This window comes from Mya arenaria, chromosome 14 (genome assembly GCF_026914265.1).
Source record: "Mya arenaria isolate MELC-2E11 chromosome 14, ASM2691426v1".
NCBI lineage: Eukaryota > Metazoa > Mollusca > Bivalvia > Myida > Myidae > Mya > Mya arenaria.
Window position 1 is genome coordinate 53,001,305 of NC_069135.1, and position 21,990 is coordinate 53,023,294.

The following is a 21,990-nucleotide window of genomic DNA, read 5'->3' on the forward strand; positions in this document are numbered from 1 at the left end:
TCAAGGTCATTGTTACTAAAAATAGAAGAACGGTTTCCGGACGATAAATCATGAAAGGCTTGACAGATTTGAACAATTTTTGGTACACAGGTGTAACATCAGAAGATACAGGTCAAGTTCGATATTGGGGCTGGTGGGGCCAAGGTCAAGGTCATTGTTACTAAAAATAGAAAAACGGTTTCCGGACGATAACTCAGAAAAGGCTAGACAGATTTGAAAAATTTTTGGTACACAGGTGTAACAACAGAAGATACAGGTCAAGTTCGATATTGGGGCTGGTGGGGCCAAGGTCAAGGTCATTGTTACTAAAAATAGAAAAACGGTTTCCGGACGATAACTCATGAAAGGCTAGTTTTTCTTGTCAGCAGTGTAACTTCTAAATTACTCAACAGATTTAAATAAAACAATACATGTATGTATGATAAAATAAGATGCAGTGTGCAGTAACCTTGGAGTTATGGCCTCTTTTCAAAGGAATGGTTTGCCATTCCTGTGTCCAGGCGGCATTTTGGGGGTATTCGTCACTCCTGTGACAGCTCTAGTTTTTGTCAGCTACGTCTAGCATTTTTTTAACCTTGGCCGTAAAGTTTTCAAAAAATGTTAACGGTGTTCAAATGAATCTTAGAACACACATTGCCAGAGACAATACACCTGTGTAAATAGCAAGGCACATTACTCTGACTTAAAGAATTGAGTTATGCCCCTTGTTCAACTGAATTAACTTGGAAAAAATAAATGAGGTGTTCGTTCCGTGGGCCTCTTGTTTGTCTTAAGTTTAAACGTTATATATTTTACAATGATTGTGAAGAAAGCTATGTTAGCTTAAATTAAGTCACTCTCGTTGGCACGATGTTGCGCAAGAGTGTGTTCTTTTGATGTGGGGGAAACAGGAGTACCCGGAGAAAACCCACTTGTCCGGCTTGGTGACCACTTACCAAACTCTTATGTGCCCAGGCTGGGAAACGAACCCAGTTTCTCCTTGGTGAGAAGCGAGTGCGCTAACCACTATACTAACCGGACAACTTTATTTTATTATATATTATTATATACGACTGTATTCACAAATGTTGTTTTCTCTGTTTCAGATAATCGCACTCATTTTTGCACATACATAACGTGCACCAAGGCTTTCAGAACTGCAGAGGCGCTAAAAGTCCACGCACTTTTTCACACTGACGAGAAACCACTGAAATGCAATCACTGTGATTATACATGTCGCCAGAAATCATCCATCAGGTTTCACATGAAGAAAAAACATCCGGAGCTAGTACCACCAGCTGATCTCAAACCACCAAAAACTGCAAAGTCTTCGGAAAAACGTGCCAGTGCTAAGACTGATCTGGATCAAGATTTAAAAATTGATCCAGATGCAACAATTAAAGCCGAGGTGAATGAAATAGTGACCGAAAACAGGGAAAACCATTCTCCAGTGAATAGTGAAAAACCGACTGGTAAAAATGGTGAAAGCCATGAACAAACTGATATGTCTGAATATGCAATTAAAGATAAAGAGAGATTAGTTCAAAATTCATTAACATTACCATTACCATTGAATGAAGATTTTGAGCATCCTATAGCAATAAGTACACCAATAAAAAATGATGAAAATGTGCCATTTAGTAGTAAACAGACTAATAAATCTAAATCAGCCAGTCAAAAGACTTCTGGTACAGATCCATCCAATGAGATGAATGAGGGTGTGTCAACATCGGCCAATGAAAAGTCTCCTAAGAAAGCATCAGCCAATGAGGTGTCGCTTGACAGAGCAGTGCTCAGTGAGCTTCCCCCAAGAAAGGCAAAGAAAACTGACATGTATGAATTCCAAAGTGAGGAAGAATCAGGAGATGAAATGAAACCAGGTTAGTATGAAAGGGCTAGCGTTGACAATTGTAAGCATCAGTGGTCGAAATTAACACAAGCCCGCAAGCCCTGCACTGGTAAAATGTCTTACTCAAATGCTGCATTTTATATAGCAGGGCTTGTTCAAAAATTTGATGCCAATCAATAGTATAAGAATGCGTGCTTGTTCATCCAAAAGTCTTATTTCGATTATTGGCTTATAAGTTATGGAAGGGTGCAGCACCCTGGCATTTTTTGGTAGCATCCTTCTGCCCTCATGCAGTCCAGCATGTGCACTCTTCTGCCTTCATAGAATTTCAGTGGTCAAAATAAGCACAAGCCCCCAAGCCCTGCACTGGTTAAATGCTTTCCGGGCTTGCTAAAAATCTGGGTTTTATACAGCAGGGTTTTTTCTTAATTGTTATGCCAATTATGCCAAGCAGTCATCAGTCAGTTCGGGCTTCTTCATCCAAAAGACTAATTTCGATGACTGGAATTTGATGCTTAAGAATGTCAATATTTATTTGGTTTTAATTTTAACTTATAATACAACAATAAATACATTCAAACTTTACATATGTTGCAGTTGAAACCTAATACGACTACTCTTATTAAACACAACTCGCATTTTTTGTCAAATTAGTAATGTTCAAGTTCTTAACAAGCGCTGATAGAATGTGCATTTCTCCTGTAGCACCTTGTCCCTCGTTTGCAGCATCCTTTTTAACCCCAGGCTCATTCCCTAGTAAATGACATAACGTTGATTGGTCAGTTAAGTTTGATTGCAGTGTGCACTGCCAACTTCTAGAAGTTCTGTAATAGACTGTTTATCTCTATTCCGAATTAAAATTGATTTGGCGCTCAATCAGTTACTTTGTTAAAGACTCCAATACCCGTATATTTCTGTTACAAACTTTTGATAGTCTGAAAACAATATTTTATGTGTATAATATTCATTAACTCATTCCACGAATGCGAAAGTAACTGCAGGAATTCAATTTGTTAGACATTAAATATATTGCTTGCTTTTAGTCTGTCATTCAAAAAACAGGTACAGGGAGTGGGATGTTGATCAAGTTTTATGACTTTACAGCAGCAGCATAACATCAAAATAAATTGACTAAGCAATGTAGCTTATAATATGAAATAGATGACAATTGACATGTATCCACTATATCTGACTCGCGTCTTAGCAAGGCCCAAAAAAAGAAATGGTTTCCTCCCTCCTCAGATAAGTAGATCCAATTATTTAACCATGCTAGAAATTCTTATCTTGCCCACGGGCGAAGATAAAATGCTCCTTTTTTAATGGTCACCACATTGTAATCACCTCCCTTGTTGAAGACTGTCGTCTGTAGCATCAAGGAAACCTTGTATTGTGGCAATATTTAGAACGCTAATTAATTATATCTCGCTTCAAATGTCCCCATTAAACAGTTTTCATTCATCTTTCAAGAAATAATGCTTCACTCTCCTTAGAACTATTTAAAGACCGATTTGACTATTAACATAATCTGAATCACTGCGCGCATATCCATGACATCCATGAATTATCGCATATCCATACACATTTTCACTATGCACAAAAAAGTTCCAGCAAAACTATACATTTTTACTTAATTTGGTTTAACTGAGGTGGGAGAAAAGGCATCTACCATAGCCACTCGTGTAAGATAGGTTCATCCGGACCCTCGCGTAGGGTCCCGATCCTCGCGCAGGGTGTTTTGCGGAAACTTGGTAAACCTTGTTTCCGCAAAACACCCTCTGCCATAGAGGATACTTATATGGTTAGGGTTAGATCCTTTTCAAAAACAGTTATGGTTAGTTATTTTCATCATTCGAGCAGTAAGTTCATCTGTCTAGTGGCAAGACGCAACTATCAACCCAGAGGTCACAGGTTTGATCCCGATTTCACCTCTTAAAATGCTAACCATCTCCTACAAGGGATTTTTAAACGGGGGTCCCTGGTGGCAGGGCTATATATATACTCACACTGGCACAGGTTAATGATCCCAGGTAGCTCTAACCAGGGTTACATTCTGACTGTCTGTGCACTATGCCCTACAGCTAAAAAATGAATCTCTCACTGGGGTCAATTTTCATTGTAAGGCCAGTGGCTTTGTAAATTTACACATACATCCCTTGACAAGCAGCACAAAATAGCTATATTTTATGAAATTTATGCTGCTGTTTTTTTCCAAGATTAAAAAAAATCACTTATCCTAAAAACCTGTTGTACATGTTTTCAAAATATTGAAATCATGCAGTGTGCCATGGTTTGCATCAAATAATTATTGCTGACAATCTATCTTTAAAAGGACGACCTTCAAGCAAAAAAACAGATAAGAAAACTGAAACTTGATTCCTGCACTTGTAAGTTTGTTTTATGAAATGAAAAACATTCAGGTTAACGTTATCAGTCGATCATTGTCGGCCATTGATGGGAGCTCCGTGAGGTTAGATCATACATTTTGAAAGAATTTCTGCTGTTTTTAATAAGAATAAGGAAATAGCTTAGTGGAAACAATTTAACATTAATTTTGTTCTTCATTTTCATGGTTTATACATTCATGGCTTAAGTGAGGTCTAAAAAAACACTTTTGGTTCAAGTTACCTGACCCAACATTGGATAAAAAAAAAATGTGTGTGTTTTAATATGTAGTCTTAAAATCAATGCTTTAAAGCTGTATACAGGCCCTAATTTCTCGAAACTTCTTAAGCTAAACTGGCTTATTACAATTGGCCGAAATACATAATTAAGTGAATTTGATAAATGAAAAATAGTTTAGAGTGGTTATCAAAAAGATAATTCCCATCTAAAGTATAACACACTCATAAAGAAGTAAATATTACGCATATTATTGATAAACAAAAATAGTGAGCTTAGCTTAATCCTGTAATAAGAGACTTAAGAATTTTCGAGAAATTGGGGCCAGAAGTTTTTTAAACACCATTCCAATGGTGACAATAACACACTTACATAAAGCCTTATACAAAATTAAATAAAAAGAGGCTTACCTATAGACCGTACCTGTATTTGACAAGATCTAACCCTAACCACACATTATTTGTTTTTGGCCTTGATTTTCAGCCTAACATTTTGTGAAATTTCCTTAGATATCTTAAATGAGAGGTTAAAATTAATGCTTTAAAGCTTTATACTGAAGATTACTTAAACACCATTCCCCAATGATGAAAATAACACTATTACATAAAGCCTAATAAAAAATAAATAAAAAGAGGTTTGTTTGTAGACCCTACCTTTATTTGACAAGCCAAACCACACATTATTTGTTTTTGGCCTTACTTTTGAGCCTAAAATTTTCTTAGATATCTAAAATGAGAGGTGGTTCAATAGTTTATTGGCAATCCTGAAAATTAGCTTCCGGTGCAAACTTTTTGTTTTATTTTTGCAAAGCTGAGATATTTCTTGGTATTGAAAGGTAAAAACAAAATTCACTCTAATTATAAATTCCTGGGAGTTCTAGCCAGAAAATACTAGTTTCTAATGAAGCTACATTATCTTTGGTGATGTTTTTTGCCATATGAGAACGATGCCTGCTCACTCTGCATCTAGCCTTCAGCTCACTCCATCTTTACCATACATTTAAGCTTATGAATCTTTGATGATGTTTCAGAATTGTTGCAAAGTGCAGAGGCTTAATTTTTGAATTATTAAAGGCACTTTCTCGCAGAATTCATGCTGGCAAAACTTTTTTTAAAAATCAGTCATGGAAATAAGATTTTGGATGAACAAGCACAAATTCTTATACTATTGCTGGCATCAAATTTTTGAACATGCCCTGCTATATAAAATGCAGAATTTGAGCAAGCCCGGAAGACACTTTACCAGTGCAGGGCTTGTTGTAATTTCAACTACTGTAAAAAATATGTTAAAACTGAGGTATTTTATATTTTAAAATTATTACGAACAAATTTACAAACAGTAACTGATCAATACCTTTGATTTGAACAGGATTTCATTACTTCAAGCCTAAAATCAATTGATTATCAATACCGTCGCCATGACCCTTAGGCAAATAAGAGTATCTTTCATCATTTTTAAATATTTAAGAAAAAATAACTATTTTTACTTTCTGAGGCCTCAAGGAACCCTTTTATTTCGCCCTTAATAGAGACCATGGGGTTTGGCCAATCCCTATGGGCCCTTATATCATTCATAAACAATAAAAGTTAATACAGTTTACATGCAATTGTCATCTTTGATGTGATCAAAAGGCTTATTAAGAATTTAACAAAAGAGCAATTTTTAAGATGCACTCTTATTCCCAAATAAGATGTACCACAATTTATACAAAAGGTTTGATTTACCAAAAAGGATGAGTATCAAAACAATAGTTCTTATAAAGGATACTGTGTTAAATTTGTAAGAAAGGTGCAGAAAACACTGTATTCTACCTTATGAGATGATAGTTGATCACTCTAAATCTTTTAGGACCGACCAGTCATTTAATATTTGTGTGTTTTCAGCAATTAAATACATGGTTAAAAACTTATTAATATTTTCCATAAATGCATTATTTAGTAAGTAGTTTAAGGTTTATCACTCTAAATTTATGTTTGTTATAGGTGTGTATGTATTGATTTTAAATAAGAGTATCACTTTACAGCAGTAGACAGGTTTAGGTTGTTGTTTTTTGTAGCAGTACATAATGATTAGTTTAAAAATAAGTAGTTGCTGAGTTACCAAAGTGCATTATATATATATATAGATCTGAGGTAGAATTCTTTTTACCAATAAAAGCACCTCTAGCGAGGAAATTCAAATGTAACAAGCAGTTTGTTGACATTTCGCACAAATTATTATTTTTTTCCCTATGAAACATGAGAGGGTGTACCTTTAATCTACAACTGTGGTGCTTGTAATGCTTATTAATTGCAGTGTGTGAAAGCATTCATACTTCTGCGGCTGTTGTAGAAGGTTAAATTAAACATGTTGTTACCACGTTGGGAAGATGAAATTGCATTTTACATATTGATCACTTCCCGCGGATGTGTGATCAATATTAATCATGTGTGTTTTGTATTTGAACAAACCTTTAAGTTATAAATTATTGGTTTCATTCATGGCTGTAATAATAAATAGTCTGGTCGAGCTCGATTATAGAAAGTCAATGGGCATGGTTACGCATTTTTTTTTTGCATGTCCGGAAACGATGAATTTTAATCAATATATTTAGACAAGCAAAATATATTTTTTTGTATGAGTTCCTTATTTTTTCTGATACAAGATGTTGTCAACAGGATGCATACAGAATGGAGATGTTGTGAAGATAAAGAAAGATATAGGTCATACCTTATTATTGGGTTTTTACGGCAGACAGACTGATCATTGTTTATTTCTGTATACATACAAGCAGTCTGTTTAACAGCTTGGAGATCTGTCATTGTCCTATGGTGGAGTTTATTTTATTAACTGCTGAATTTGTATTGATTAGGGTTTGAAAAAACCCATCACTTTGAACAGTGATGTGGATGATGTTATTGTGTTAATTATGAAACATGTTTGGTTTAACTTAAAGTTCATTCAATTACAATTCAATTAATATTTGAAATATAAAGGGCATTGTTTTGTATGATTGGTAAACCTGGGTGGTCCCCGAATGCTTAGTAGGAATTCTTCTCATGTCTGTGCGTCCGTCCGTCCGACCATCTGTCGTGTCCATTTTAATCGAATAGTCAATTTTTTATACATAGTCAAGGGTGGACCAATCTTCAATGTTCACTCAGGTTTTTATTCTACCATTTTGGGAATTAGGCGGGGGCTTTTCCATTTTGATTAAGTCTTCTTCTAACAGAAAACATCAATTCTTTCATACAGAGGCGGTTTGGGTGCAGTTTTTATTTTTTTTATTTTCTTCAGACAATAGAATAAGGAATTTTATTTTAATAACTGGGGAAAAAAAGTATGTCTAAGCATCTAGGGATTGGGGATGAATTTCGACATTAAAATTGGTCAGGAAAAACACACACTGTCACTTCAACTACAAGCAAGTAATTGAATGTGTATCACGAATAAAACAAATTTATTCCTGCTGTTACTGAAGCTCCATTGTGGTATTTTGTTCATTTCGTCAAATTATCACTTTAAACCTTAATTTAGGCATTTGTCTGACATGTTGAAAAAGGGCTGTCAGACTTCAAAAGTAGATATATATTAGAACTAACTCACTTATAGTTTGCTGCTTCAAATAGGCCAATCAGAGTCGGCTAATTTGTGCACTCTATTTTGGTAACTGGCGTACATGACTTAATCAATTATGTAATGGGCCGTGACGTCATTCTAAATGATCTGCTTTTCTGAGTTTTAGCGATAAACTATAAGCAGGTTATAGTTTATGTTTAACAAACTAAACAAACTTTTCCCTATGGTGGCTGAGGGCTCCTTTGGAATAAATTCATTTGTATTGTAAAACATGAACTAAAAACGATACATGAAGTTTAGAATTGTTAAATCAATCTATTGTCTGTGATTTTATCATTTTTGAAAAGTAATGATTTTTATAACCTAGGAAAAGTACGGGCTTATCAATCACATGGGATGAATAACATACAAGACAAGTAGTTATTGATCCATACTATTATGCCTCGCTCGTTGCTTGTTCAGCTGTCAATTGTTTAAAGATTGAATATAAATCCTTGATTGAATAATGCTGCAAGAGTGTTTTAATAATTTAGTGTTCCACATTATATTTTGTCAATAGAGAAAGCAGTATTGCTCAAGTTTAATATACATGTATTTCAGTAAAACAGCAGTCAGCTGTTATTGGTTTTTATCAGGTGAAGTGGTAGATATAAACATTGGCTGGCCCAGTTAGTGGGTAATTTACACAATATAATGTAAACCACAAAAAACTTGTAGATTGTTAATATGTACTTACACAAAATGACTGGTTGCATCAAACCATTTATTTTTGAAAGTACACACTAACACTCTTTAACCATTATTCAATAAATACAAAACATTTAAAGGGACTGTACACCAGATTGGCACCAAAAAAAGTTTTTTTCTGTAACGAATCTCAGGACAATTATTTATTAAAATGTTTTAATCTTTGATATCATAATTGTAAAAAAAATACCAAAATGAAAAAAAAAAATCGAATCAGTGTCACCAAAATTATATCCACTGTGCTACGAAGGCTCACTCTAAGAGGTTGGAATTTTTAAGCTATAAACCTAACTTATTCACATGATAACATCGACCAGCCAATCACGCATAAGGAATGAGTTCTACTAGGTAGTCATACCTAGTTTCTATTAGGTAGACATACCTAGTAATCTTTTTTAATGGAGAAATACGAAAAAAATGGAAAAATAAATGAATTGTAAACTATGTGGTACCTCAGTTAGTAAGTTAATCAATGAATTGTACACATCCATACCAAGTTTATGTCACTTTTTGACAATTTTCTTCTTTTTTTCGCTATTTCATCATACAGAGTACAGCCCCTATAAAGTGACACACTTATTCAAAATCAATACACATGTAAAACAAACATACATTTTGAGTGATACACCCTCAACTAGTTACTAAAGAATGCATTTATGGAAAATATTAATTGCTATTAACAATAGCAAAAATATTAAATGATTGGTGAATGCTAAAAGATTTACTGCAATCTACAATGGTCTAATAAGGTAGCAATACAGTATTTTCTGCATTTTTCTTGTATATTAAACTCGGTATCCTTCTTAAGCATCATTGTTTTTGACATCTGTTCATCCTTTTTGGTATATAAAACAATTGTGTTAAATGTGTTAAATCTTATCTGGGAGTGATATTGCATCTTTAAAGAACCATCATTATCAAGAACTTTCTTCAGGAAATGTTCAGCCTTTGAGAAGAATCATAAAATCTTGAAATCCTTTAAATATTTAAAAGATAGTTGTCCGATAGTTCAGATCTTTGAAAAAATTAACAATGTTGTTAAAGCCATCATTGCTAACTTTCAAAGCTTCCCCACTCTCCAATAATAGTTCTACACTTGTGATCTGTTGTATTTCAAATAAGATTTAAGACAATATTTTCAGCTATACTTGTTATATTATAATATATGAGCACATGGAAAGTTATTTTGCTTTGAAAGTGAACAACAATCAAGTAAACAACATTTTTACTGCAACAAAGTTCTTAGTATTCCACCTAGTGCAATATTGAAATTATTACAAGTGAAAAAAATGGTTTGGTGGTTAGCATTACATCTTTTTCAATAACAGGTAGGGTAGGTAGGCTTTTTAAATTTTCTATAAGTCTTTATGTAAAGGCCCGGTCACACCGCCCGAACTTTGTTGGAGCGTTCCTTGAACGGTAGGGAGAGGGGACCGAATTTCGACAACGCTCGTCACCGCGCACAAAATGGGAAAAACATCGAAAACAAGGGCGTTGCCTTAGCGGTGAACCGCTGAAGCCGGCGTTGCTGTAGCGTTGGCTTAACGGTAGCGAGCGTTGGTTTATTCTGGTCCCGCTCCGACACCTCCATACCAACGCCAAACCAAAATTCATCACCGCAATGGATCGCTGCTTCATCGCCCGACACCGTTCCAGCAATCCCATGTCCGCTCGTAAAACGCTTACAACCGCTCCACCAAAGTTTGTGCAACGTTTAATCACCGCCCGGGCAAAGCTGGCGAAGCAGCGGTGGTCCAGCGTTCAAGATTTCTGCGTTGGCCTAGCGGACCCAAGCGTCCACGAACTTGCGTCTAGCGGTGCCAAACTTTGACTGGGCGTTGTTGGAACGGTGGTGAACTTTGCCGGAGCGGAAAATTGCCCGCTCCTCACCGCTCGCAATATTTTGTGCAGCACAAAACTTTCAGAGCGGTAGGAAGGACCATAAGCGGTGGCCGAGCGTATACGGCGTTGCCTTAACGGGGGCCAACTTCTGGTGAACGGTAACGAGCGGTGATGATTTTTTTTCACCGCTCCAGGAACGCTCCAGCAAAGTTCTTGCGGTGTGACCGGGCCTTTAGACAGTTATTGGAGAATAGTGTTAAAGTAATCTTACATGTAAAGCTTTCAAGATTGTAAACTACATATTAAACACACACACACCCACACACTTAGGTCAAAGTGCAGATGGTCTTAGTTATAAATTAAAGGGGCTGTACTCCGTATGATAAAATAGCGAAGAAAAAAAAGAAAATTGTCGAAAACTGACATAAACTTATCATCAATGTGTACAATGCATTGAAACTTACTAACTGAAGTACCACATAGTTTACAATTTATTTAAGTTTAGCAGTTATTTCATATTTTTCCATTCAAAATGATTACTGGGTATGTCTACCAGGTAAAATTCATTCCTTATGCATGATTGGCTAGTCGGTGTTATCACGTGATATTACCAAGGAAGGTGTATAGCTTAATTATGTCACCCTATTAGAGTAAGCCGTTGTAGCTCAGTGAATACGATGCTAGATTTCAATTTTGGCGACACGGGTTCGAACCCGGTCTCCGACACAATTTTTTTTTACATTTTGGTACTTTTTTTACAATTATGATATCAAAGCGTAACATTCTATTAGATAATTGTCCTGAGATTTGTTACAGAATTAAAAAAATTTGTGTGTCAATCTGGTGAACAGTCCCTTTAAAAGAGTTTTCTTTCAACATAATTATGTAAGCTCCCAATGGACTTAATTTTCATCCCAGCCAGACACTCTTGTTCCATTTGGTATTCATCTAAGTTAAATAATTGACCATTTGTAAAAAAATCCAATATCTTTTATTTGATGTTATAAAGGTTGTTTGATAATTAAGGACGAAATGTACCCAAGCCCTACACTGGTAAAATTAATTCTGGATTTTATATAGTAGAGCTTTATATAGCACAAAATTGGTGCTTGGGGTTAGAATTTGTTTTGTTTTTTTCAGTTATAAGTCTAATTTCAATGACTGCCAAAAAATCTGATTATCCTTCAAACAGCTGAAAAATCATGTTATCAATTTTATTTAACCTCCATCTTTGTCATTCTCGTTTCAGGATTGTTGCGGAAAGGTTACGACAAAGACAAGCCACCTCTCCCTCGCATCGATACCAATCTACTGCCAGACATAGAGCTACCTCAAGCTGAAGGTAAACCAAAGAAAGAGGTAGTGGAAAAACCTAAGAAAGAACGCAAAAAACCAGGACCAAAACCTAAACCTAAAGTTGAAAAGCCTGAAAAACCAGAGAAAGAAGTCAAAGAACCTGAAGTTTCTGATGCTAAAAAGCCTAGAAAAAGAGGTAGAAAAAGGAAAAGTGAGATAGAACCAGAAGCAGACAAAACTGAGGAAGCAAATGAAGATGAAAAGAAGGAGAAAGGTGTTGATGAAGAGGTGGAAGAGGAGGAGGAAGTGCAAAAAGAAACTGGTAAAAAGGCTGAGAAGAAGAAAACTGGAAAACGAGGAAGATCTCCCAAAGGAAAGAGAGGAAAGTCTCCAAAAAATATTAAAGTTGATGATGATGATGATGACGATGATGATGATGAGGAAGAGGGGATGCCTGTTAAGAAGAAGAGAGGAAGGAAGCCTAAGAAAGATAATTCTGGGAATACTGGGGATAAACAGGAGAAAGTGCCGAAGAAAAGAGGGCGTAAATCTAAAGCTGAGAAACAGGCACTGTTGGAAAAAGACATTGAGCCGGAAAATGGTGATGCTACAATTAACTATAGTGAAGTGGAAAGTAGCGAACTCTTTGGGGATAGTAAGGATAGTATTGCTGATCAGTTTAGAACTGGTAATGTTTCGGATAGCAATACTAATGTTGTGAAGGAGTTTACTGTTGAATTAAGTGAGAAGCAAAATGAGAGTGAAGAATTGAAGAGTGAAAATGACGAAAGTGGGTTGAGTAAAGCTAAAATTCTTGATAAAAGTGATGAAAAGCGAACAAGTAGTAGTGAAAGTAGTGACATTGGGTCAGATTTTGATGAAGATCTGAAACCCCCTCCTGCTCCAAGACCACCCCCTATGTATGATAGTGAAGATGGTGACATAGAGTCAGGGCCCGAAAATGAGGACTTCAATATTTCAGCAATGAGTAACGAGAGAGTTAGAGACTTCGAATCTTCGAGAGAAATCTCTCGTGAGATCTCAAGGGACTTTGAAAGCTCGCGTGAAATTGATGATAGCGTTAAGACTGTGAGTGATCATGTTCATTCTGTCGACACCTCCACACCCAAAGAGCATATTCATAGCGTTGGAACACCCGCATCGGTTAATCCGTACAGGAACGATTCTGTGAATAACGAACTTGAGCATATTCATAGCGTTGGGACTCCCGCTTCAGTTAATCCGTATAGAAACGATTCTGTTAATAATGAACATGAGCATATTCATAGCGTTGGGACTCCCGCGTCAGTTAATCCGTATAGGAACGATTCTGTTAATAATGAATATGATAATCCATTATCTCATCCAGATAATCCATTATCACACCCTGATAATCCATTATCACACCAAGATAATCCATTATCGCACCAAAGTCACCATAGCAGTGTTCCGCATACCCCATCTCACGTTAGCGTTCCTACTACACCCGCCACACATGAATACCAAGAATCTCGCAGCATTGAACCTCGAAGCATTGAACCACGTCAAACCACCGACCGTATTATAAAAAATCCAGTCCAGGGACAAACTAATGATGAAAACACAGATGAAAGTTCAATGCCTGAAGTTGATAAGGATTATGTTGGTAGATTCTTTGAAGAAATACAGTGTAACTCAGTACCTGAGATTACCAGAATGAATAGCGTTGAGGAAAGTAAGACCCCAGGTAAAATCGTGGAGAATCCACAAAGTGACAGCGGAGTACCATCATCGCTCAATTCAAATCAGACTGACTCAAGCCTTCAGATGCAATCTCCGCCCGCTGACCTGTCAATCAAACGCATGGAGATGATGTCGCCAGAAAGAGTACCGCCAGATTATGTACCAAGAAGCGAGAGCGCACATAATCGTTCCTCAGACAGAATCCAGGGTGTGCCGTCGTATGATTCGCAATTTACTTCACAAAATCCTCTAGAGCCTTATAATCCACCTTTAGTAGCTCCTACTAGGGAGACTATTCTTCGACAACCAGAATCAAACAAGCCGCCGAGTCCTTCAAATCCTGCCACTAACTTTATGAGGTTCGCAGAGACACAACGGCTTCCCACACCATATGATCGCAATCTTCAAAACTTACACAGAATTGCTGAAGGGCCTCTGCCTCAGCATAATAGCTCCTCCCCACTATTAAGGCCAGTACCAGGTAGGGACGACGTATTTCCGGGAGCAACAGGAGTTGCGGGATCAATGGCAAGAAATCCTTTCCATAGTTCATGGGCTGGACAAGATGTGCGGCCGGCGCATTGGGCTCATCCAACCTACCTTCAGCAACAACCGGGTTCGACATCTTCCTCATTGTTCGGTAAAGACACATACCTACCTGGACGGGAGTTTATGTTTGATCCATCTAGGGCGGCTGAGCGGAATATGTTCACGGGATTAGCTGCCCCACCCTCCCACACTCAGAGGCCGGAGATACCCCATGACACTTTCCAGTTTGATAGGTTTGACCTGGGAAGCTATTTCCCACCATCTTTACCAGTGGATTATACCCGTAGCGCCCATAGTACCAGTCAGAAAACACTAGACGAACGATACAGGCAGACTGGTTCAAGTGTTTCGGATTATCGTACTTTACCACCAACCTCAACAGGGTCGGACATGTTCGGTGTAAATAGTTCATTCAATTTGGAGAAATTTTATTCTAGTGACAAATTCTATTCACGCGATCCCATGTATCATACACAGCATATCTCAGACAATGCCGCTAATCCGTTTTTACCTGGAATGCCATCCCAGCATTCAATGTTTGGTAGAGAATATGCGGCAGCCCATCGTGGTTTCTACCCGCAGAATCCTGGCTATCCATTCATGAATATGAACGATAAGAACTATTCTGCTGCTGCTGCATCGTCAAAGTTGGCAGCGCATTCTACAAATCCTGTCAGCCAGCAGCGGGACTTAATGTCCGTTCCACGTCCAAACGTAGGATCTGCGGAATCACAGCTACAAGACCCATACAGGCATCATAGCTCTATGTTGTATAACATGATGAACAAATACTTTTGAAATCAATGTGCTTTAGTAATGCAGCTATATATGTAAAAAATAACTGTAACCTTGTGTTTTAAGGCTGACCTAAAAAAAAGGTTTGTTTCTGGTTACATGCTCAAAAAGATTATGGTCGGTAGGTGTTGTTTTTTTTGTGTATTTTTGATATATAAGGCATATTAAATTGCTGACAAAGGGCATTTTTAATTGTCATATGGAAAAAAGAACTGCTGCACTGTCTGATGCTGAAAAACAATCTTGTTGTGAAATTAGCAAATGCCATATTTGGTCGAATTCGGTAACCAAGAACAAACCTATTTTTTATGCCTCTGTAGTTGGTTGTTATATTGATGACTTATCAAGTTGAGCATTTATGTTCATAAGTATTAAGCAAATACTTAAGTATCGCTGTTAGTGTTTTGTTAAAAAAACTTGTTTGTTTTTCTTACTCAATATATTGAACAAATTTATGTATTCAATGTGTGTGATTGTGAAATTTGTTAATTTTGATTAGGGAATGTAACTCTCTTCAAGCCTATTGTGTAAAGCTTGTTTGGATTATCTCCCTTGAATTAAAAACCATAACGCACCAAACATGCCTAGCAAAAGGCATAAAAAGTCATGTTTTACTAAAAAGTATATTGAAAGAATGTTTGGATATTGGTCCAAAATCTTTTACCATGGTCAGTAAAGTGTGATCTCAGTGATTTTAATAGAAGTACGTTTTTTTTGTGAGAAAATAGAGAGATTGTGAATCACTACTTGTACGAGTTTGAGTGATCTACTATATAAGGGTTACGTCCTCATAGTTTGTGTACACTAAACAACTCTAAAATGGCATTTAAAAAACCCCACAAGGGAAGTGACTTTTAATTGTCAGCTTACATTGAAAAGAGAATTTTGCAAACTATTTTTTAACTGAGCTGCAACTTACATTTGTATATGTTTAGCTACACATACAAGGTCACGTACACAGTGTGGTTTGCAATCTGTTCTCAATCTGTGTATGTGTAGCTACACTTACAAGGTGTGTATATGACTGTAGCTACACTTACAAGTAGACGTGCACATTGTGGTTCACAATCTGTGTATATGTAGCTACACTTATAAGGAGACATACGCATAGTGGTTCACGATCTGTGTATGTGTAGCTACACTTGCAAGGAGACATACACATAGTGGTTCACAATCTGTGTATATGTAGCTACACTTGCAAGGAGACATACACATTGTGGTTCACGATCTGTGTATGTGTAGCTACACTTATAAGGAGACATACACATTGTGGTTCACGATCTGTGTATGTGTAGCTACACTTGCAAGGAGACATACACATAGTGGTTCACAATCTTTGTATATGTAGCTACACTTGCAAGGAGACGTACACATTGTGGTTCACAATCTGTGTATATGTAGCTACACTTACAAGGAGACGTACACATTGTGGGTACAATCTTTGTATGTGTAGCTACACTTGCAAGGAGACATACACATAGTGGTTCACGATCTGTTTAAGTTTAGCCACACAAACAAGGTCACTGTGTTTTGTAATCTCTCTTATATTTGTCTGTCATACAAACTGTCCTATATATATGTACTGTATATATATATAATAAATGTAAACTTACATGTACTAATACACGAGACTGAAAACGAAACAACACTTGTCAAATTTATAAGTATTGTTACTTGTTTTGAATGTTAAACTATAAGTGTAAATTTATAAGCAATACGAACAAAAAGTACCGCATCAGTACTTAAGTGTTTTTGTTTTAAGTGTGCAAGTGTTATAAAAGAAACATTTTGTAGTTAATTGTACAGTGTAAATTAGGTTAGAAATTTTTGTGCAGACAAAAATGTATTATTAACAGAACAAAGTATTTTTTGTTACATTTAAATATGTTACCTGGTGCAAGTGTGTTTTATGAATAATTAGATTTCTGTTGTAAATAAATATGTTTGTTTTACCAAAGTTGTACATTAAAATGCCATATAATTGTTAATAATGCTGCTTTTCATGTGAATCTGTTTTTTATTACTACAAAATATATAAAAGTGTAGAGCGCTACGTTGATGTTTTTACTTGTACAAATTTTATAATGAAACCATTTTAGTGTTGTAACAATTTTATTGGCATATTTTTATCGATCAAACTCTGAATATACATGTTTTATAAATGAGTTTATTTATTTAATTATGTTATTGCTTAAACCACTTTGTAAATTTGTTCTCCTGTTTCGGTTGTAAAGAAATAAATGCATCCATATCGTAATGTTCTTCGATATTGTTGATTTTATCATGATTGACGATGTTCGTGTTGTTTAAATTCATGTTTAAGACAAAAATATTTATCACATCTTGTTGTGTATTATTATATTGTGTATTGTATATAATTATTTTACAAAAAAATCTGAAAAAATTCAAGACACTTTTTATGATCTTTTACTGTTACTTACATAATTCTTTCTCATTAAATGTGTGCCAAAAAATGAGGGCAATTCAAGAAAACCAGGTCCCAGTTTCAATAACGATCATAAGGTTTCATATCGAATATATGCAGGCTTAACTCTGTCTATGGCACAAACTGCTTTTCAGTAAGAGTATTGTTAGGACATTTATCGCAAAGATTCTTTCTCTTACTTTATGGGTGTCAACAGGCACTCTTTAGCAGCGTAAAGCTTATGACTTAGATATCTTATTAAAATGGGGTCCTGTTTTGTATTTAATGATTAAGGTTGTGTACTGTTTCTTTTAAAGAAAAAAGTCTGGGTATTGTGGTAGCCTTCGTCTTGTCGTTGTCATCTTGATGCAAAAAGTTGAAGCTGAGCCATATTCTCTAATATGAGCCATTATACTCTAATTTGAATGAAACTTGGTACACATGTTTCCAGAGACAATATGCATATGTGTAGTAAGGCCATTAACTCTTGCTTTAATAATTGTCAAGTTACAACCCTTGTTTGACTAAAGAATCACAACATATTAACGTTTGCATTCACTCCGTAGCACTCTTGTTGGAACAACTCGATGAATGTTTAATTAATCATTGCCAGATTTCATCAACCAGCTTATCATACATACTTTGGATTCAAATGTAAAGGGACAGGTATTATATAAGAAAATCTATGACTGATTTTTGATTCTTTACATAAAATGGTTGTATTTTTAAAAAATGGTCCGATTGTTCAGAGCTTTGTTGAAGTAAACATCATCGTTGTTTCCTTTCAAATACTGCTCAGGAAATTTAACAGATACACTTGTGATCTGCAGTAGGTCTAACAATATTTGAGACAACTGTTTTAGCAGTACTTGTATCTCATTATTTGAGCATATCATCAAGTATTTAAAAGTTAACAACAATGTCATTAACCATGTTGTTAACTTTATAAAAGTTATGTACAATCGACTCATAGTTTGACTGCTAATTTTAAAAGACAGTTTATTTGAACAATTTGACAATGTGACACTTAATATTGAAGTTATATTATACATCTTAAGAGACATTTTCAGACATTCATTCATAAGAGGGCCTGGGTGTTTGTATTTTTTTTATTGAAATAATTTTGAACTGGTTATCTTGACGGATACACATATTTTAAAATTCTCATTCGGCTAAGTACATCTTAAAAGATCATAAAATCTGTGTTTAACCACATATGGGTAAAAGTTATTTTTGTGAACTTACATACATCTTTATTCTATGTCTATTTAGTTATTGTAAACAAATTTCAAAATTTCTTAAGTTCTTTTGTCAACTTCAAAAGGGTGAAAGACTGTGATAAAGCTGTTACTACATACAGTCTCTACTATGTATCCAAATTTTTAGCTGGTCTGTTCAAAGGTAAAAAAAAAACCAATTGTTAAAAACTTTGTTAAAGTTAACAAAATTGTTAACATTATCATTGTTAACCTGTAAGTCGTTTTTGTACTATTTGTATCAACCTTTGACAGCGCTGTTTAAGCTGGACATGTTTTATTCCTATTAAGCACATTATCAACTATTTGACGTTTCAAAGTTAACATCGATGTCGTTAATTACTTTGTTAACTTTAACAAATTTCTGGACAATTGGCCTATTTCGTTTCCGATTTCTTGACATACTTTAAACCGTTACCCAATCATAATGATTTAATTGCAATCTCTCTTTGTTTCCCAACCTTTCCTAAACCCTTACCCAAACATAATTTCCTTAATTGCAATCTTTCATTGTTTCAAGTTTTTGGTAGTTTTTTATTCGAAAAGACACCTACCAGTATATATTTAGTTAAGTGATCTAGTTAACGTTAACCTAGACCAAATGGCACTATTTTGAACTGCGCTTAACTAAAATAAGTCCAAACCTTCCTGGTAACCCTATAAACTTTGAAATTGGAAACAACAAAATATTAATTTTTGGCTATACAGATTTCCAAGATTCCTTTATCCTAAAATCAGAATTACTTTTGAAATAAAACAGTCTGAGGAATTCTGATTTTCAAGCACAAGTCTGAATTTCTTTCTTCGTTAAAACATTAACAACCAGCGTTTGTCTTGCCTTTTGAGAGCATCAGCTTTTGTCAGACATTGTTTCTTGATTCATTAAAATATAAGTTTAAAGACCTTCATTTGATTCTCCTAATTAAAAAATGATCTCAGTTTTATTCAATCTCGGTGCCTGACCATTGTTGTTCAGCGTCAATGGAAATCTGAACATGTTCTACTTCCATGATCATGCTGGAAGCAAAGTACTCTTGTAACAGTTCTTGTGAATGGCTTAAAATCTGTTTCAGCCTATTTGCAAACCGGTATCAATGATATTGAAATTAACATCAAAGTATGCAATCGTTAAAAAAGCGAAATGGAGCTTTTTGGTAAAGGCTTATTACCATATTCTGCTCACACTTGTGTGTACCCATACAATAAGTGTTTCACAAACTCCCTATTATTATTGTATTCAAGTAAACATAGGTGGGAGATCGTGTTGTTAAACCTTTAAATGATAAAGAATGTAAAAATATTTGATCTGCTATTTTGTTTGTCTGGAAAAAGTTGAGATGTTGTCATAGCTTTTGGTGTTGTTGTCGGCAGCGCACAAAAGCTTAAACCTTAGCCATGAATAAAAAATGTTTGAGATATTAATATGAAATTTGGTAAACATGTTCAAGAGACAATGGGCCGAGGGACAGTATTCAATATTATTCTTATCCTTAGATACGCATCAGTGATTCCATTCAATCTATTGGCTAGCTATTTTTACAGTCCAATCAAATGCTTGGATTTTACTATTAAACTTAAGTTTAAGAAACAGATGAGCTTTGGGGTTTGTTTCGGGGGGGGGGGGGGGGGGAGTTCTTGTTCTTAAAGGTAACATCCAGCCCTACAGCATTTAAGCTACTCTTAGATTTCATGATTTCTTTGTTTATTAGGCTCACAAGTTTTATTTTTCATGATTTCCAGGTTGTATAATTTTCAAACAAAGTCTTCTGCAGAAGATAATTGGCACATTATAATGCATTAAGTTTATTAAAAAGTTAGTGTTGTGTGTAACATTCTCTAACTTGGTTATTACAGAGTTGTGCCGCTTTGATAATGTCATGAAGTAAATGCCAGAAAGAACAAAATCCTTCTATATTTCAAAGTTGCACTTTTTACATATTGATTGTTTTGAAAAAGTTTATTTTATGTCTAGGAATAAGCCAATTTTTGCATAAATGTCTGGAAACCAGTGACACAACTCTGAAGAAAATCCAGATCTCATCTTTTCATATAATTGATCGAAAATTGATGTTGATGGCTAAAAGCGTTACTAGGGCTTTACTTAAAACTTCAATTTCGAACATTAATATGAAACCAGCGATCAGATTTTTGGTCAGTAGTCTTATATCACTGGTTTTCAGATCTTCACGCAAAAATTGACTTATTCTAAGACAAATAATCAAAAAACTGTCAAAACGTTGAATCTGAGAGTGCAGCTTTAAAAAACTGGTTATATATTCAAAAACAGTATGTTGAGTTTGATATTGTTTTATAAAAGACTTAAGTTTGTGTGAGAAATCAGAAGATATTTAAATTAGCTCCCTTGATAATTCATAAATATGTCAATATTTAATATAAGGGACCTAAGATTGTTTGAGGAATCGAAACGGATTTGAATTATCTCCCTTGATAATTGAAATATAACAATATTAAGGACTTAAGATTTTTTGAGAAATCAGAACATATTAAAATTATCTCCCTTGATGATTCGTATATATATTTATATATATATATATCAATACTTGATGTAAAGGATATATTGTTTTAGAAATCGAAACGTATTTGAATTATCTCCCTTTAAAATACTTAAAATCTTCGGGAAATTAGAATGGATTAGAATTATCTCCCTTGATAATTGGTATATATTTCAATACGTCATATATTCCGCATTCACTTTCTTTCTGAACACTTACTCTAAATAAACTTGTTTTATTTTTGTACAAAGCTGTGCTAGTAATTATCATGCTTTTTTGATAGTTTGTTACCGTTTTATAGTTTTAGAACATATTTGTTTACTGTTTTATTTATGGTTTTGTAAGCCATCACCATGTTCATTATGTATATTGGTCATGTCTTTTACCAGAGTTAATATATATATTAGAGTAGACTTAGACTAAATTAAACGCTGAAATTTACCTTGTCTTGTTTTTTCTTCAATTTTTAGCTTTACTATTTGGGAAATAGGGAGCTGTATATACTGTTATTTAACAGGGTTCCCGCTGGCGATCGCCTTTGTCGCCATTTGCGACAAAATCGCAAAAGTGGCGATAACTTTTCAAATTTGGCGAATTTATGGCGACAACGATTTTTTTCTGAAATATTTTCTTAAAATGACGTAAGTGGTGACCATGCGGCCTGCATGATAATCGATTCTGTCACTGTCATAAATCAAGCGCATCTGCTGGTGCGACAACAAAAATTAATCCGATAATTAGGGCAAGCAGTCACGGCCCAGTCAACACCTCGCTAATTATTGCAGAATTTTATTGCTTTCACGGATAAACAATGACATCCTTTAACTGTTATGTCTCTTA

At 35.2% G+C, this 21,990-nt stretch overlaps 1 protein-coding gene across 2 annotated transcripts in view; it reads left to right on the forward strand.

Moving 5' to 3' along the window:
- LOC128217181 (titin homolog) overlaps positions 1 to 20,234 on the forward strand; it is a 29,194-nt gene extending 8,960 nt beyond the window's left edge. For both annotated transcript variants that reach the window (XM_052924126.1, XM_052924125.1), the window contains exons 3-4: positions 1,086 to 1,859; positions 11,844 to 20,234. In XM_052924126.1, coding sequence (XP_052780086.1) covers positions 1,086 to 1,859; positions 11,844 to 14,959 — 3,890 coding nt within the window. In that variant the 3' untranslated portion in view covers positions 14,960 to 20,234. The remainder of the gene's footprint in view (positions 1 to 1,085; positions 1,860 to 11,843) is intronic.
- Positions 20,235 to 21,990: the final 1,756 nt, after the last annotated feature.